At 32.7% G+C, this 19,937-nt stretch overlaps 1 protein-coding gene and 1 long non-coding RNA gene across 3 annotated transcripts in view; both read right to left on the reverse strand.

The window, feature by feature from the left end:
• The window catches only part of LOC127718452 (sulfotransferase 1B1-like), a 59,088-nt gene extending 50,490 nt beyond the window's left edge, over nucleotides 1–8,598 (reverse strand). Inside the window, exon 1 of one of the 2 annotated variants that reach the window (XM_052224482.1) lies at nucleotides 8,509–8,598. In XM_052224482.1, the coding sequence (XP_052080442.1) occupies nucleotides 8,509–8,511 (3 nt within the window). In that variant the 5' untranslated portion in view covers nucleotides 8,512–8,598. Of the gene's footprint in view, nucleotides 1–8,220; nucleotides 8,323–8,508 lie in introns of those variants that run through there. The other variant, XM_052224483.1, reaches the window with a different exon arrangement.
• Nucleotides 8,599–14,198: 5,600 nt separating this feature from the next.
• On the reverse strand, nucleotides 14,199–15,978 carry LOC127718463 (uncharacterized). Its single transcript, XR_007989852.1, has 2 exons — nucleotides 15,189–15,978; nucleotides 14,199–14,708 (listed from the first exon to the last, which is right to left on the reverse strand). It is a non-coding gene; the product is annotated as an uncharacterized LOC127718463 (long non-coding RNA).
• Between the last annotated feature and the right edge of the window lie 3,959 nt (nucleotides 15,979–19,937).

Here is a 19,937-nt window from a genome sequence, read left to right on the forward strand (position 1 = left end):
AAATATCTGATCCAAATTTTTGAATTAATTAATGTGTTTAAAAGGGGAGTGTCTTTTTACCACAGAATACCACAGAACACCAATATTACCACAGAACTTCGAAATATAAATACTTCAGACATTATATTATTGTTATTGTTAATTCTTTTTGTAATATGACATTTATTATTCAAATAAATTTAATTTTTCTGTTTAGGGTCGACTCACTATCGCTATGCCCCCAACTGAATTGGCCTATTATTGGGTCTATACCAAAAACACCTACCGGTATTAAAACCATAATAAACAAAAAAATTTATAGTCACAACAATTGTAATTCTGGGGTATATTTGTGACAATTACTTTTTTTTTAAATACGTTTTAATTTGTCCAAAATGATGATCTGATCGAGTTCACCGGCACATTAAAAGTACCAAAATTTAATTAGATTATCTAATTTTGATACTCATCGTAATCACCAATTCAACAAGCCAATTAACATGTCATTTAAGTTTTCACACCTGAGACATCAAATACATTTAATTGGGTGTCTTACTGCTATTCCTACATTTTGAAAATAAATATTCCTTCTATTCCTATCTTTCAATAAAATGCTCCGCTGGGGAGCAGCTTGATACGACCGCAGAGGTCGAACCCTGAACAGTTGGGGCAAGTATGGACACAACATTCAAGCTTGATACAGCACTGAATTTGGATTGTAATTAAATATTTGACACAGCATAGGTTTCTGACACAGAATGAATGTGGTCTAAGAACTTAAAAAATTTTAATTTATCTATTCAAACCATATCATTATTATTTGCTTTTATATATTAATCAGAAATAACCAATTTAAAATGGAAAATTTTAAAGAAAAAAAAATGAAAAAAAAATCCCCCCCCCCCCCAAATTTTTTGAACTCCCTTATGATTCATCACCCCCAAACTCAATCCCAGCCTTCCCTTTGTGGTATGGTACCTTCAACTTGCATACATGTGATGGACTGTGAAACTAAGATCAGGAGTTTGGGAAATTTTGGTCAGGAGATTAGGACTCAGATCAGGAGGTTTTTAATCGACATAAATTCTGTCATAAATGTAACCGTGTGCTGTAGAAATTGTCTGTTAAAGTGTGTTTTCTTCAACTTTCCATCCGAATGTATTATGTTTATAGTACCCTTGTACTTATTAATTAATTTTCTCTATCTTTTTAAACTTTCAACTTGTTCAATCTAACATTCTTCTTTTTTAGTATGTTCTTTATATTTTTTAGGTCATATCTGTTTTACCATTATTCATCGCAATCAAAACAATTGCTTATCTATCTGCAAGTAGATCTTTTGCTTTATCTTTATGCAAGTAAATTTATAATGCTTGATAAGTAATACATTTAAACTGTATTCATGGGTCATATTTATTATATAAATTTCAATTTAAGCCTTGAAAGGAAGTATAGAACCCTCAAATAATTTTCAAATTATTATTTTTTTATTTGTCCTAAGACATTTAAAATCATTTGATTACCATCCTTTTATGATTATTTGTTCAATTTATATTTTATTTATATTCTTTTAAAAATAAACATTATCTAAAGGAAAGTAACTTAAAACAGGATAAATCAAGGGAAGTAACCCAACATTCATTTTAACTACACAAAGTTTTATTACACAACGGCAGTTAGCCTGAGGTAAAAATCGTTGATTACCAGTATGTTTGACACCCAAGGTGACAAGTGAAGCCATATAATTATGCATGTTAATTGATTTACAGGTAAAATATAACTTCAGGTAATGTCAGTTACACAAGTTATTGTCTGGAAACTTGAAAAATGCTTGTTTTTTGGTCCCTTGTTGGCCCCAAATTCCTAAACATTTAGGGCAATTACCCCAAACTCAAACCCAGCTTTCCCTTTGTGATATGGAACCTTGTAGTACAATTTCATAAAGATCCATACACTTACACACAAGTTATTGTCCTGAAACTAGAAAAATGCTTGTTTTTTTGCCCCTTTATGGCCCCTAATTCCTCAAATTTCTAGGGAATTACCCCCAAAATCAATCCCAGCCTTCCCTTTGTGGTATGGTACCTTGCAGTACAATTTCAGAGAGATCCATACACTTGAACACAAGTTATTGTCTGGAAACTAGAAAAATGCTTATTTTTGGCCCCTTATTCCTAAACGTTGTGGGCAATTACCCCCAAAATAAATTCCAGCTTTCCCTTTGTGATATGGAACCTTGTAGTACAATTTCATAAAGATCCATACACTTACACACAAGTTATTGTCATGAAACTAGAAAAATGCTTGTTTTTTGCCCCTTTTTGGCCCCTAATTCCTAAAATTTGGAGGCAATTACACCCAAAATAAACCCAGCATTCCCTTTGAGATATGGAACCCTGTGGTACAATGTCAGAGAGATCCATACACTTACACACAAGTTATTGTCATGAAACTAGAAAAATGCTTGTTTTTTGCCCCTTTTTGGCCCCTAATTCCTAAAATTTGGAGGCAATTACCCCCAAAATAAATCCCAGCATTCCCTTTGAGATATGGAACCCTGTGGTACAATGTCAGAGAGATCCATACACTTACACACAAGTTATTGTCATGAAACTAGAAAAATGCTTGTTTTTTGCCCCTTTTTGGCCCCTAATTCCTAAAATTTGGAAGCAATTACCCCCAAAATCAATCCCAGCATTCCCTTTGTGATATGGAACCTTGTGGTACAATGTCGGAGAGATCCATACACTAACACACAAGTTATGTCTGGAAGTTACAAAAATGCTTATTTTTGGCCCCTTTTTGGCCCCTAATTCCTTAACTGTTGGTCCCATAACCCCCAAAATCAATCCCCACCTTCCTTTTGTGGTATTGAACCTTATGGTAAAATTTCATAGAGATCCATTCACTTAAACTAAAGTAAGAGTGCGAAAACCAATGTGTCTTCGGACGACGACGCCGGACGACGACGACGCCAACGTCATACCAATATACGACCACAAAATTTTTTTGCGGTCGTATAAAAACAATGGCAATGCTTAATTCGACTATGGTGGCGTTTGAACAATATGAGTCCTAATCGGTTAAACAGAAAAGTTTTCATATGGGCAGACATTATGAGTAAAAAACACATGTATATATGTAACGAAAACATTTTCTGAGTGTAATGCAGAACATTTGTGTAACATTACAGAATATGTTCATACATGTAGTACTTCAGTTGTCAATTCTATTATGTCTCAAATGTTTAGTAAATATGTTGAACAGTGGCAATGCAATTTACAGTCAGAGAAAGCTTTATCTGGTAAAGGTGGTAACAAACTTCCAACATATAACTTAATTTTATTTAAGAAAAGTTTTGAAACGGAAACTTATTGTACAATTCCAATGTCATTTTCACAAAGGAGTTCTTTTGTCAAATTTCCATGTGGTATAGCACCACTCAGAATCGAAACAGGGAGATTTGAAAAATTATATTAAAGGAGCGAGTCTGTGATAGTTGTAAGGATATTTTAGAAGATGAAGCCCATGTTATTTTATCGTGTCCTTTATATGACGATTTTGGAAAAAAATTATTTGATGAAGCAACACATTTTAATAGTGATTTTATGTCTTTTGATGATCAACAGAAATTAGTGTTTTTATTTACAGATGCTAATATGATTCGTAGCTGTGCCAAAGCCTTTTGTTAGAACTTTTTTTTATATTTTCTACTATTAATATTTTCAAACTGTACATTGATGAAAACTAACTCGTTAGGTTTAATGAATATTTACCTGAAGTTAATTAGCATTATGTTTTAGCAATCTAACCTGATGAATCCCTTGTTTATTCAACTATTCCTACATGGATTTCTTACAAATGACATACAAGATTTTAGGAGGAATATTCAATAAACCATTTAATTGAATTATACCTTGTATAATCAGATGGCAATTAGAATTCAATCATTTGATAATTTTGTAAAGAGTTGATTATTTTAAAATTTATTAACAGAATTGGGAGAACTAACTAAATCTTAATAGTGTAATTGGCGCCGGTAATATTCATCATGTCAACTTTTTTTTTTGTAGAAAAAGCATTTTTTTTTATAGAAAAACATTTTTTTTATAGAAAAAGCTTTTTTTTTTTTAAGAAAAGGCATTTTTTTTTATAGAAAAACATTTATTTATAGAAAATCATTTTTTTTTTATAGAAAAACATTTATTTATAGAAAATCATTTTTATTTTATAGAAAATCATTTTTATTTTATAGAAAAACTTTTTTTTTTCATATTATGTACAATAAATTGTTTTTAAAAGATTTTTTATAAAATATAGTTTAGTATCTCAAAGGTCTCCAAATATAAAAAAAATCTACCAAATAACAAAAAAAGTTATGATCATTAAAGAACTATCTCATCCGGTCAATCATCCTGTCATTAGTGTAGCCCGAATTATAAAAATAATATAATTCTGAACAATTAGTTTTGCATTTTGTAAAGTAATTCAATGTTCTGTGGTATATTTTAGTAGTTTTATTGTATTTTGTGTAGTTCTGTACATGTGGTATATTTTGGGTGTTCTGTGGTATTCTGTGGTGTTCTGTGGTTAAAAGACGCTCCGGTTTAAAAGTCATACTATTGGAAATATGGCATGTTTCTGATGAGAAATGGAAAGTGGAAAGCATCACGTTTGTCTTAGATTCTAGTTACAAGTAGTCCATCTGTATCATTTTCGAGGAAAAGATCAAGACATGAAGTAGACCTTTCAGTTTCGATAGTACTAGTATCATAAATCTCAAGATGCAGTGGGATGCATTAGATGAAAGCACTGACTTAAATGAGGGTTATTGAGTGACAGGACATCAGCAATATATCAGAAAGTGAAATAAAAGAACCTTGCAATATTCGTTTTTTTTTTAGAAGGTTCTGTATGAATTCTGCTTATTATGAAATCAAAAACAAGTCACAATTAGCACCCATTGGAATACCGAGTCTGCTCATACAAATCTACGAAACTCAACAAAGATGTTGTCGATCAAAACATCCAGCAATTTGATGATATTGTGACAATTATGGACTGATAACTGTTATTATTTAACGTGTTATTAATTGTATATAAACATATATTTATTTGAATATTGTCGGGTGGTCAACTTCTCGAGTGTGCACAAACACTGATAATAAAATTATATTTGAACTATCTAAGATAAAAGATGGAAACTGTGGTAAACTTTTATTTTTTAGTAAAATTTATACTAAATTTTAACAAGAAGAATATTTGAACTTTAATGTTCCTAAATATCTTAGAAAAAAACTCACTAAATTAAGAATAAGTGTACACTCATTAGTAATAGAAACTGGAAGGTATGCAAGACCAATAATACCCTCTAAGGCCAGACCAATTTAATTTTTAGTTCTTCGGACAAAAGCTCCAAAAAATATGGGGCGAGCGAGCGAAATGTTTTTGATTGTATTTATTTCTTTAAAATGAGTTTTGTTGAGGCGGGTGCTCTACAAGTGGAGCGAGCGGTATAATTTTTTTTTTAAATTGTGCGATTTAGAATATTTGTACATGTTAAAACTGGGTTACTTCAAAGAAAAAGGAGGATAAACATGCTCTTATGCATATAATTTGATGTATTTGTGCCTGTAGTACAGTCTGTACCATACCCAACTTTTTGGTTCGCGTTGGTTTAGTATAATTTTGATTATTTTCGTAAAATAAGCTTTGACTGCGTGAATTTTCATTTAAATTCATACATGTGTATATATTAAGGAAGCATATCAGATGCAGTTTAGCAAGAGGAATTATGTTAGTTAGGTAAATGAAATGTGTTGAATACAATTAAAATATGTGTATGTATTCCAAAAAAATGCCCTTGAAAAATATTAAATATCTTTTGATATAGTTGTTTTCATTATATGGTAATGATTGTTTATTGGCTGCTTGACATCCAGTTGGAACTATTTATCCATAATAGGATCAACATAATATGTGAGGTGAATATTTCAACTACATCCTGAGTAAGATAATTATATTGCTATGCATGTAGATCTCAATGTATTAAAACATTTAATCCCGCTGCAAATGTTTGCACCTGTCCTAAGTCAGGAATCTGATGTACAGTAGTTGTCGTCTGTTTATGTAGTTCATACGTGTTTCTCGTTTCTCGTTTTTATATAGATTAGACCGCTGGTTTTCCCTTTTGAATGGTTTTACACTAGTAATTTTTGGGGCCCTTTATAGCTTGCTGTTCGGTGTGAGCCAAGGCTCCGTGTTGAAGGCCGTACCTTGACTTATAATGGTTTACTTTTATAAATTGTTACTTGGATGGAGAGTTGTCTCATTGGCACTCATACCACATCTTTCTATATCTATTCCCTTAAAATACATTTAACAACATTCACATGCATTAATCTGACTTAGCAAAATACTTTTTCCTTTTGCCCCTGAAACCTGCAATGTATTTCAAACTGGAAGTGGTTGCACCAATAACACACCCCTAATTATTATTAGCATGCCAATCCCAATACCACCACTTTGGTCTCGAATGTTGGAACTCTTTAATTTTCACTTACAAAAGAGTTCTGCATGTCAATAGACTAACAAGGGGATATGGGGTTTTTATTAAAATAAGATAAATCTGTCATTTTTCAAAAATTCATGTGAATTTAATATTAATTTCATCCAAGACAGATAGCTCTAGATATCTATGTCTGTTGTAGTCCGAGATTACTCTGACGTCCAACGGCTGTTTTGCCAGACAAGCTGGGGCCTTGGGACAACAGCCCCCCCATCTTGACTGGCAAACAGCTGTTGGACGTCGGAGTAATCTCGGACTATGTCTGTTGAAACAATGATCGGGGATGACAATGGTTCTAATAAGTACTGATGTGATCGTGGTCATCTAACGAAAGATTTTCTATTTTTGTCTCCTAGAACAGGTAAAACGAAATGCATTTCAAATAACTGTATGTTTTATAACTACGTGTCCTCGGCAATGATCTGACACAACTTCATGTTGGCATCCCGATTTTTTTACCTTTTATTTACAAATCGATTATCACACGTGCGTTTGAATCGTTTGGAGCAATATATGCACGAGAAAAACGTCTAAGAGAAAAAACAATGTCAAGGATAAACTAATTTTGGAGCGGCATGTGGCCCAAAAGTTGGCGGAAGCGGTAATTATTTTTTTTATTGAAAAGTCAATTTCTCCAAAACAGGAGCGGGAAAATCCAAAGAACTATTAATCAAATTGGTGTGGCCTAATGAGAGATTTTGTAAATTTTGCACAGGAAAAATTGAAAATGAGATACATTTCTTGATTGAATGTCCTCAATATAACAAAATTAGATCTATAATATAAAATCAATGATATTAACTCAAATAATTTGAATGAAAATTTTACCAAAATGTTAAATCCTATGTCTGAAAAAGAACTAAAAGAACTAAATAAAATTGAGAATGGAAATGGGGAATGTGTCAAAGAGACAACAACCCGACCATAGAACAGACAACAGCAGAAGGTCACCAACAGGTCTTCAATGCAGCGAGAAATTCCCGCACCCGGAGGCGTCCTTCAGCTGGCCCCTAAACAAATATATATACTAGTTCAGTGATAAAATCTATTTGTATGTATATCATGTATATTGAAGAAGCTCTTGATTTGAGAGACCACCATACTGTTTCATCAGATAATAATCCTTTATAGTAGTTTGTGCATATACACGTATATCTTATATGGGTGATTGTGTGTTTTAAGTAAAATTATGAAAATTTAAAATAATCATGATGCAGGGCTGCCAAGTCTCACGCATTTAGCATGAGACTCACGCATTTACATGCTTATTTGGCGGCATTTTCCTTTGATCTATTGTTATTTTCTCTTTGATCTTTACAATTTTGGCCAAATCTCACGCATTTGCTTCATGAAAAGTTGGCAGAACTGCATGATGTATATGTGTATGGTATCAATATGAGTTAAGAATGTAATGGTATTCATAGAATATACTTAGAATGTTATGGTATCTATAGAATTTACTAATGACTTGCTGTTACATGCATCTATATTTCATTTATATGTTGTTTTAATATTATCATTGTCTGTATTCGGATCACGCCTCTATTGTGCTCTTTCCAATAAATATTGAATTGAATTGATAAATGCATTGACTTTCATACTCATGATTTAAACCATTTATACTTTGCAAACGATAAGGGCCAGATTTATATGTAAATCTGGGTAATGGTTACCTATGAAATACTTTGATTATCCTGTCAAAAAGTGATTTATCTTGACCAGGGGAATATAAGTAAGGGGGAGGGAAACCAATGATAATATGCTGGGTAGCCTGGCATCCTGACCCAATCTAATACTTCGTACTGTCAAGCAGTGAGCCAGGATCCCAGGCTAATATGCTGGGAAGATCTTCAGCCTGGCATCCTGGCCCAATCCAACTGCGTCGATATCATGTAGCGGAGCAAATCAGTAGCCAGGACCCCAGGCTAGGAAGATCTTATTCGAACCTTTTTGAACTTTACCATCTGTATCTGTATCTGTATCTTTATATTTTCTGCCAATATAGGCACACCTTCACCTGAAGTCAAAAATATCCTTTCACCAGCATAGGCGGATCCGGGGGGGGGGGGGGGGGGGGGGGGGGGGGCTGTAGGTCAGTCAGCGCCCCCCCCCCCCTTTATGAAAAGTTCTGGATCCGCCACTGACCAGTAGAATGTTATAAGTTAAAAGTATCCAATCACCAATAGAATATGTATAACGATGTACACTATATACAATTGTCGGTATATCTCTACACCAATATCACACACGTTCTTGTCTATAAAATCTAAAAAAAATGAGTCCTTAGATAGCATGAGATTTGCAGTCCACACACAACCTTTTTCTTAAATAAAACTTTGAACTTAAATTATTTTTTCTAGATCTTTTCTGACCTAAATTTAAGAGTTTAATTGCCTTTGTATCTATGTACATGGAGCTTATATATTAAGTTACAGGGGAGGTAATGACGTTGCTAACGTAAATTGTTATTTTCGCGACGTCAAACTGTGACTTATCGGGAAAAGATGCAGTTTTCGACTGATTTTTATCATTCAATCTGATTTAACTTGAAAACGAGTTCATGGACCACTCTTTTTTTAAAATGACATTTGGTTTGATTACGTAGGAAGATTATGTGTACCAATTTTCATGAAAAAGTCAATAGTGCAATTGTTTTTAATTTGAAAAAGAGGATGAAACTATTTCACATTTTCTGATTTCATGTACAGCATTAGAAACTGAAAGAGTGTATCTTTTGAAATCTCTACGAGAACAATATATCAAAGTGCTAGCACTACTAAACATTAATAGATGTAGACTTCATCCATGTTATTATCAATCCATATCAATTAATGAACTACTGTGACACCTCTCTAACCAGACAGTGAACTATATGCTTGTAAATTTATTAACACCCACATAGAGCCTGCTTGTACACAACATTTGGAGTTCCACAGGGTTGTTAGAAATGATGGCTACGTCATCAGCACAAGTTGGGGCACAGCATCCAATGTCACCTATATGTCCACCCAGTCCTGTTTCACAGAGGATATTTAATAGCGGATTAACATACAGTTTGTATAAATCTGCACTAATGGCACCACCCTGTCGTACACCTTGTTCAATCGCAAACATCTGTTAAGTGTTGTTTCTCCATTTTATACATGAAGTTGCATTTTTATATATAAGCTATCTATTAATATTATAGATTGGTCTGATATTCCTGCTTGATATAATCTTCGTATCAAATTTGAATGAACAACAACATCAAATGCAGATTTACCATCTAAAAGGGCTATGCACGTTGGAAGTTTCAGATCTTTGCTCTCGCGTTCAAACTCTTCGATCATAAGTTCACATAATGAAGGGGTGGTGTTTTCTGTAAATCCTCTTTGGAGCGGATTCTGATTTTTCAAGATAACTGGATTTCCCCTTATTTTTATTATCTTCTCTATCAGCTTGGAGTATGTTGGAGTTACGGTAATACCACGATAGTTTTTAGCACTTTTAATATCACCTTTATTCTTGTATACTGGGAATAATGTTCCAATTTTGAGAATGTCAGATATGCAGCCAAATTCAAATAATTTATCAAAAAGTAATTGCAAATATTGTTGTAGTTGTTTTCCACCATATATGATGTTTTCTGCATTAATGCCAAAGTAATCAACTGCTTTATTTCTATTTAGACCAGATATTGCTTTTTCCATTTCTTTATTTGTAATTGGGCTATGTTTGAAACGATCTTTGCATATGTCTATTATAATTTTAGCTTCATTTTCAATTAAATCAAGGTATTCAGTGTCATAATTTGGATTTGGTATTTTCTATGCAAGTTGATGGAAATGTATACTCCAGCCATCTATTATATCTTCATTATAAAATATCTTATCATCAACATTTAATTGGTCGATAAATTTTGATAATTTACTTCTTTGATTTTTAATGATCTTGTGAAACATTTTTCGATCGGATGGTCTAGCATCAATCAATTTTTGGCATTCACATATCCTCCTTTTAGCAACTTCCAATCTACATTCTTTTCTTAAAGCATATGTTGTCTGTTTTTTATTTTTCAAATATAAGTTATCGGTCTCTTTCGGTCTACCATTAATTTTCCATTAATAAAATGCAATCTTCTTGTTTTTGAGAGCGTCTTTAATTTCTTCATTCATAACTTGCAAACATCTCAAACGACTAAATATCAGAGGTTATCGAAAAATAAATCGTATCTTGAATTGCCATTGGTGACCCTCATTGGTTTAAAAACATTTACGTCAATATGACAATCATTTATAACATGAATATTGATATATTTGAACTCTATTATTCTAAAATTAAAAGGTCAATACACCGGTTTGTTTACTAGCTAACGCGTATTAATCACAGCCATGCACATGTTTAAATTGGGATATGATTATATATATATTGTAAAGTGGCAACATTAAAAAAAAAAGATCTTAATTTTTTTCGTTTCCGTTTTGCACATATTTTTTGTAAATTATTAACGAATTGGTGACCGGTAATTTGCATTCGACCTGCAATGCTTCCTTACCGGGTCGTTGTATTCGAACTGTTCGTTGTTCGGTTACTCTGAGTCAGTGATAATTATTTCATTTTTTTCGTCTTCATCTTTTTATAGACATTTGTTCTATTAATATATTTAGTTACTTATAACAAAAGCGGCTTGTTAATTAGTATGCATGGAAAACAGAATAATTGAATCCAGTTTTCTATATTTTTTAGGACCACTGTATTTGTCAATGTGAAATCATATAATATGCATATAAAAAAAAAACATTATTGTGTCTTTTTTTTTCTTTTCATCTTATCAATAAAACCTATTAAAGAGTTTATAGAAAAAAAAGATGTGGAATGATTGCCAATGAGACAACTCTATAAGAGACCAAATGACACAGAAATTAACAACTATAGGTCACAGTACGGCCTTCAAAAACGAACAAAGCCTTATAAAAGGCCCGGAAATGACAAATGTAAAACAAATAAAACGAGAAAACAAGCGGTCTAATTTATGTACAAAATAATGAACGAAAATCAAATATGTAACACAGCAACTAATGACAACCACTGCATTACAGGCTCCTGACTTGGGACAGGCACATATAGAATGTGGCGGGGTTAAACATGTTAGCAGGCGCCAATCCTCCCCTAACCTGTGCTATGGAGGAATAGTACAACATAAGAACAAACCATAAAAATCAGTTGAAAAAGGCTTAACCTATCAGATGGATACAAATAGAAATACATCATCAGGCTATAACAAAAACACAGACTCCTTGCATTTATTTAATAAACCAGCTAGCTCCACCCTTTGACCACAACCTGTGGTATATTCCAGGCGCGGATCCAGTCATTTTGAAAGTGTGTTTCATTGGGTTTAGTTTTTTTTATTTGGGGAAATGGACAGTCTAATTGTTTGTATGTTTTCTTAGCGTGAATTTAAATTTTGAAATCTCATCAGGATAATGCATGCAAGGAGCACTATTGACACTTAAAACACTAAGTCTGAAACTCAAACACAGACTGTATGTACATAGTTTGTAAAACGGGATTCCCCACTGTATCCTGTCATTTCTTATTTACATTTGTGTTCCAAGAACAGAATTCAAACCTTCAAAACAACCCGCTAACTACTTTTTCATGTAATATATGTTTCTGCTGGGGCATAACATGTTGTGAGCAAGTACACTACCCAGGTTGTAAAGCATATCTTTAATGCTAAACATGAGGTTCTCCGGGGTAATAAGCGATGTCTTCTCGCGGTCCGCTCTGACATCCGCCCAGATACTCATGATAACATTCCAATAGTAAGAAACCAGGACGGGTTCATATAGAAACTTTTGAAAGCAGAGAAAACTGTGCACCTTATGTTCGTCATGACTTTAACAGATGACCATACAAATTCTCAAAATCAAGGATAACAATAAGGCTGAAGTAATTTGGTTCAGTCATGGGTTTGTTAATAGTTAATAAACTATTCCCAGGTTCTATTATTTAATTAACTGTTGACACAGGGATATACGTTTCGTTGATAGCAATTAAAACGATAAAATGGAAAGGTTAAAATAATTGCAAATACTTTTACACATTTTAACTAAGAAAAAATATTCCAAGTCATTCAATGCCCATGACCAGAGGCGCAAGGCTAACTAATCTCCATGGAAATGAGATATGCTAAGGTGCGGATCCAGAATTTAAAAAAAAGAGGCCTGAGGGGGTTCGATCCAAGCCTATGCTGTACCATACATGAAACCCATACATAAGGGTGTGGGTCCCTTGACCCTCTTAATCCATCGCTGATGCTGAAAATGCCAATAGTCAATACAAGCGTGCATATCAATTAACTATCACTTACTTTATCACCAGATTCTCATAAGCATGACTTAGATGTAGGGGGTATATAATCTACTGCTTATACTACTGCATTACACATGTCATTGACCTAGCTACAGTTTTATAGTGGTTCTGAACTTCACTTCAATTCAACTGAACCAATCTAACTTTAACATGTAAACTAGGCAATAGTTTCAAGTTCAATGGACAATGACTGAGGGGAAATGGAAAATGATCTCTATGGGAGAAATCATGAATATGTTTGCCCTGAAATTTTTAAACTAAGCAAAATCCATGGATATGATATTTGCTAATATATGCATGCTTATACAACAGCATGCCAAATATGATCGAGTTGAAATAAGGTTTTCTTACGTAACCTAAACACAGACTTTTTCAAACAGCGACACCACGCTATAAAGCGCACAAACATGTCTCACATTAATGAATTCTTTGAGGCAAAACAAAAACCATCAAGAATGTTCATAACAACCAGGTGTTTGTTGGCATGCACCTCTTTCTTAAACATTTCATGAAACCATATAATGAAAATCAGATTTATATTTTTATATTGTGTAACACATAAAGGATAATCACCCTGGAATGTTATTTAGAAAATACCAATATGTTTTCACTGTATTACCTAACAAAAAGCCCAATATGGTTGCAAGAGCTAAACGGTATCAGATTGGTCTTAGCTTCAAAGAGCCAGTAAATCATAACAATTAGTTTAGAATTTCCCCATAAGTATTTTATTTTGGTTCCGATCGGAGACACACCATGGACTAATTGTCATCATAGGCGGTCAAACGTTCATATTTAAAGCAAACGAGAACCTTTTCTTTTGTTTTAATTTCCAAAAGACTTCATATACATATTGGTACAATATGTATGTCTCTGAACACATGAACTGAAATGAAATCAAACCATGAAGGAATATTCTATAATAATACCTATTGTGAATATTGTTGTTATGTTTAGTTTCAGTGAGTTGTCTGGTTTAAGAGGAAGCCTTGATAGTTGGTTATTTTGTTGGAATTATTTTACACTTTGTAATCTTTGTGTCTTCCACAGATTGATACACAAGGCCATACATAACTGTGACCTGTATTTTCTAGCATTTACTTTGGTCTCTGCATGGTGGAAAGATGTCTCATTGGCGATCATACCACATCTCCCAATTTTATATATTGATAATCATACAGATCCAAGAAAATAGAAGCTACAAGTATCATTCTATTAAACGTACAAAATTTCTGAGAAAGACAATTCTGTACTTTTGGATATATGGTATTAATTATAGACAATTTCAGTCAACTTGAACTTTCACATAGACAGTTAATTTTTATGTGAGCCTGTCTGTTTTATTTAAATGGTTGACAATATATCATTTATCCATTTCATATCCTTGTGACATTAAAATATTCTGAGCATACATGTAACATGACATGGGAAGAAAGATAGTCAGACATACCAAACAGTTATTATATTTGGGATATTATATGTGACTGTAATATATATGTTAATATTTTCATGATAGCAGATCTAATGACCACTTGACTTGGTTAAAAGTTTTCTTGGATTCCATGAAAAGGAATGCTTTCATTTTTGATATGCAGCTTGAAAATGTTGAGTTGATGTCTATTAGCAATTTTAAGATCTGCCATGTCTGCTGTGCAGCTACATCTTGTTTCCTGATATTTTAGAATTAATTGCATGCAGCCACAAAGGCCCAGACCTGGTATTGTTTTTTTTTCTTCTATTTTTTGATGCTCTTGTTAAAACAGTTTTAAAATTTTCAACATCTTTTCTGGTAGCTCATTTTTACCTGGAAAAGAGAAGTCATATAATATAAATCAAGAATTAACAAAATTGGCATGTAATTACACATGTATATAAAGATCAGTTGCGGATCCAGAAATGTTCATAAGAGGGGGCCCACTCCAGTCATGCTTCAGTGATTCCCTATATAATCAACCAAATTTTTCCCACAAAAGGGGGGGGGGGACGGCCCGCTGCCACCCCCTAAACCAACCTCTGAAAATAAAATTGTCTTATTGTTACTGCTGATTCATTTTAATATCAATTGTGTATACAACAGAGGAAAACAGTCCAATAAAATTATATTTTCTAGAAGTATGTTAGATGAGTAATGTACTTTTAACAAACAAGTCCATTTGCCTTGCTTATTTACACAAATGGCAAAAAAATGTTTTTTTAACTAAAATATAGAACTCTAATAAATGTTTGTACATTCACTGATAAGCTGATACGTCATTTCTAAAAAATATTTCCTATATGTACTTACACCTTTATATCAAAACAGTCTCTGTATGTACATGTATCTCTTTCTTTCCATTTCACATAACTCAACAACCAGAACAGCATCTGCAACAACCAAAATTTAAGGTTTATGACCACTTCTGTAGCCATGTGAATTATGAAATTTTCAAACTGCAATAGTATCAAAACAGCAAAAATAATGAATAATAGAGATGGGCCGTTTTGTACATATACCAAGGGGAAACTTCGTGCAAAGCATTATTAATTTATTTATTGTTTCATTGCATTTAATAGAAAAAGGGGATTTTGTGGCAAATAAACCAAGATTTTTGTGTAAATCTACAGACTTTAAAAAAGAGATTTTTGTTATAAAATTTTAAACATAGATTACTCACTTGTTTTTCTATGATGTGCTAGCATTTATTGTTTACAAAAAGTCCTAAACAACCTTTAAATTCCAAAAAAACTCGTGCTGAGTCACTAAAGTCGAGTGCATCCTAGAAGGTATACTTGAATTGGTCCATATATTTATATTTGTTCTAACCAATATTTTGATTTATAAACTTGTCCTAAGGAAATCATTGCTAGCACTGCATGCATTATTCCTCTATCTATCAAGCATAGAATGGTCAAATATTAGATTACAAGGGAAAGGCTAGATTTTATTTAAAATTTACATGTTTAGCATTGAAACAACAAAAGGATACATAATTCTTAAAGAGCACTAATAATGAGCTCATGATCCTTGCTATTAATATTTATATATGCAACCCGACTTTAAATAAAGATTACTTTACTATACTTTACTTTAAAGACTTTGAGACAAACTTGTCATATAATCAGAAATGTTATTTCAAACAAAGCTGTCCAGTCTTTTGTTTTTTTTGGTCATCATCATGGATTTAAAAGTTTCTGAGTAAATACTTTAAAGTTAATCACTTTAAATTTGGTTGCCTTTATGAAAGGAGCAAAAATGCTTACCATGTGCAATACAAAGATTTAATATTGACCTGACATTGACAATTAAACAATGACTGAGAGCACAACATGGTACATTTTTGTAAAAAATATACATGACTATATCAAGCAATGTAAATTATATAATAAAATCTAGGATGTTATTCACTTACATTCTGCCAACACTTAAAGTAGGAACTATTTCTAGGACTCTCGTGATCGTGTGATAAACAATTTGTGAGGTGGTGTTTGATTAGCATATCAATAGAACAACAACAGTGTCAACATGCAACTGCAAACTCGTTATTATGTTGATTGATTTTGTTTTTATCATTCAATATCGAATATTATAACTTTATCAATCATTTGTAATGGATATTATGTCAAATAATCGAAAAGTTATGGCAAGCCGTTGTGGAATTTATTCCCTATTTATTAATATTAAAAAATGATTTTTTAATATTACAAAATCATTTTTTAATACTAATAAATCGATTTTTTAATATTAAAAAATACTGTCATTTTTTAATATTAATAAATGAATATTTAATATTAAAAAATCATTTATTAATATTTAAAAAATCATTTATTAATATTTAAAAAATCCTTTTTTAATATTAAATATTCAGTCTGATATTTTAATATTAATAAATGAATTTTTAATATTAAATAATACGCTGATTTTTTAATATTAAAAAATCAACACCAATGTTACCTTAGCGTTTAATATTTATAAGGCAAACCAATCATTTATCTGTCAAACGCTTTAATGATGATTATCGGACAAGTCGGTCCGGAGAAATTTGGGACCGACTATGTTAAGTCAACTCGGACCATCTTATATCGACCCAGACAAGTAATTAAGGAAAGTTCGAACTATTATAAACCATTAAATATTGAATTTTGAATTAAATTTTCTTTTAAAATCGTGCATTAAATTTGCCAAAATAATTTCAAATTATAATTTGATCCATGTGAATGGACTCAATCCTACGGAAGCGTATTAGGAACAAAACAAATTAGCATTGACCAATATTTGGCAAACATATAGACTAAGCAACTCTTTCGTATGGCAAGCCGTTGTGGAATTTATTCAGTGTACCACTCTGAATGTAAATTTTTTACTCTTCTGGTGATAGCCACGTGGTTAAATATTCTGCATTGTCCCTATCAAAGCTTTGAAAAGATCTATTCATATCAATATTTAAGTTCATGAAAAAATCAAAACATAGTGTCACATTCATTATTACCACTGACTAAATTGTCAATCGATTTATTTACTTGGGCCAACATAAGCGATTTGTAGGTATTTTTTTGTTAGTCAAATAGGACACGGAATTTCAAACCTTCCATTTTTTTCCATTTCAAATATCTGTAATACGATTTCCGTAACCTGGAGTCTGGACTAAGCAAACATACAAACTATTAGTACCATACATACAGTTACCTTGTTTCTTCTGTCAAAAATTTGAAACGTGTTTAGGTTAAACTAGTAGTACAGTGACACGATATTTCTTTATAGCAATATAAAGAATAAGGAGGTGTTATGTGGTAATATATGATTGCCAATAAGACAACTATTCCACCGAAGTTCAAACGAATTGGGTGTAAGCAATTATAGACAACTGTTCGTCCATCAACAATGAGAAAAATATAGGGACATAGTAAAAAATAAAATGGGCACATTTGTTTCGAATTCGAACTTTTGACATGTCAATTCTAAAAATTTCGACTTTAACTCACATTTTTGACTTTTCAAATCTCGAAATTTTGACTGTAATCTGAAATTTTGACTTTTCAAATCTTGAAATATCGTCTTTTTTAAAAAGTATTACAACTTTAATATAAGTATTCAAACACAGCTATTACAATTTTAGAAGGAGATGACATGGACGCAAATAAATAAACATAAAGCGTCATCCAAACATTTTGTCTATTTATATTCAGAAATAGTTTTGTTCTCTTTAATAATGATATGGATTAACATTTAAGATTGAAGAGTTTAATTCGGAAGGAGCATGCGTGTTGACAGAAAAAAAATGTTATTTTCCCATATTCCATGTTTTAGTGTCCACGACTCTGTCATAGGGTCGTCACATCTAAGGACATTTTGCATCCTATGTTTTATGATTGGGTTAAAAGTCCTGTTCGGTATCCCAAAAGCAGGTCAACGACTTTGCCTTGTTGAAACAATGGTAAATCAAGTGGCAAAATATGCCATGCATTTTCAGGACGACTCATGAGCTCCTCAGTTTTCTAGTTTTAGAACATATAAACATATAAATACTGAGAAGTTGAAATTTCCAGATTCTAAATTCGAATTTGAAACAAAAGTTCAGTGCCAATTTTAATTCTAGTTTGTCCCAAATATGATTCCGTAGTATCCAAATTTCATTAAGTTTATCATAAAACTTAATTCATACCCAGAAAAAAAACCTTGTGAAGTGGATGCTGATTATAGTGTGTGATACATATAGATTCTACCACTGCATCGAGTGTGATACGATATTTATCCACTCGAGAAAGTTAAATTTTCAAATTTAAAACGCGAGGCTCGCCGAGCGTTTTAAATATTTAAAATTTAACTGTCGAGAGTGGATAAATATCGTATTACACGAGATTTGGTGGTGGAATCTGTTTCTATAATGATTTTCAAACAATATGCAGGCAAACTTATTCCTTCTTTTTGAATGATCTGCAAAAAGATGTGTTCTATGTGACGTCATCAGGCATGGTCGCCTTTTTTCATGCCGTCATAATAGGAAATTCAGAGGCAATCGTAACTACTCGGCCATTCTCGCTATGCAATACAATAAAGTTATTTCTTCGTGCAACCAGAAAGGCCGAGTAGTTCCGATTGATTCAGAGGAAAGCAAGAAAATTCGACGTCATAATCAGATTTCAACCAATGAAAAACTGAGATCAAACGAACCACACGTTGATTAAATTTTTTTTATACAATGGGTGCAGAAAGGGATAAATTGACGAAGAATTAGAGAAACAGCGTTATCATCATAAACAAATATAATAATGCAGGGGCGTAGCTAGAATAAAATGATGTGCATGCCGATCTACCGCCGAGCGGATCGAGGCGAAAATTTTATTGGAACATTTTATGCAGAAAATGATTTTTCGGTTTTCGGTCATACATGTCATAGGAGGGTTAAAAGTTGTGCTACATAGACAATTCATGAATGCAAAACTATTCAGAATTCGTTTGAATAAGATAAATCAGGGTAAATTGAATACATAAGCAACACATTTTTGTGAGACAGAATTTACTCAAAATTGCCCAAAATCTGCTCTTCGGGTCTTAGCAGAAACGAACTTCTCCATTACTATGTCAATATTCACACTGAAATCCGGATGAATATGCATTATTGCTAGCGATGATAACCTATATCGTTATTCATGGTTAATCGTACATGTGTTTTCAACCGACGTAGTACACTGAACGATCTCTCCGCGGTAGCACTTGTTACCAGCATTGTCAACATAATACTCAAAATACTGAAGGATACAACACGGCTTACCGCATCGAGTGTCTCACACAGCGAGGTTGGCATCTGATCGCGAGGTGTTATACACCAGCGTGTTCGCCATCGAGCGACCTCCCGATTGAATTCGTCTAAATTACATGCCAGGTCAGTCTCGTATGTCTCAAACAATGTTGCGATTTGTTCGTTGGTTATATTTCCAACAACACGAGGAAGCAGATACTGCGCAGAGAAGCGATTTTTTTATGATATCTGCGTACAGTTAGTCAACATACCCACCCCCTTTTGAGGGTTTAAATTACGGTTTGCGGGAAATCAGA

The sequence above is a fragment of the Mytilus californianus genome, unplaced genomic scaffold, assembly GCF_021869535.1.
Source record: "Mytilus californianus isolate M0D057914Y unplaced genomic scaffold, xbMytCali1.0.p SCAF_10, whole genome shotgun sequence".
NCBI classification, from domain to species: Eukaryota; Metazoa; Mollusca; class Bivalvia; order Mytilida; family Mytilidae; genus Mytilus; species Mytilus californianus.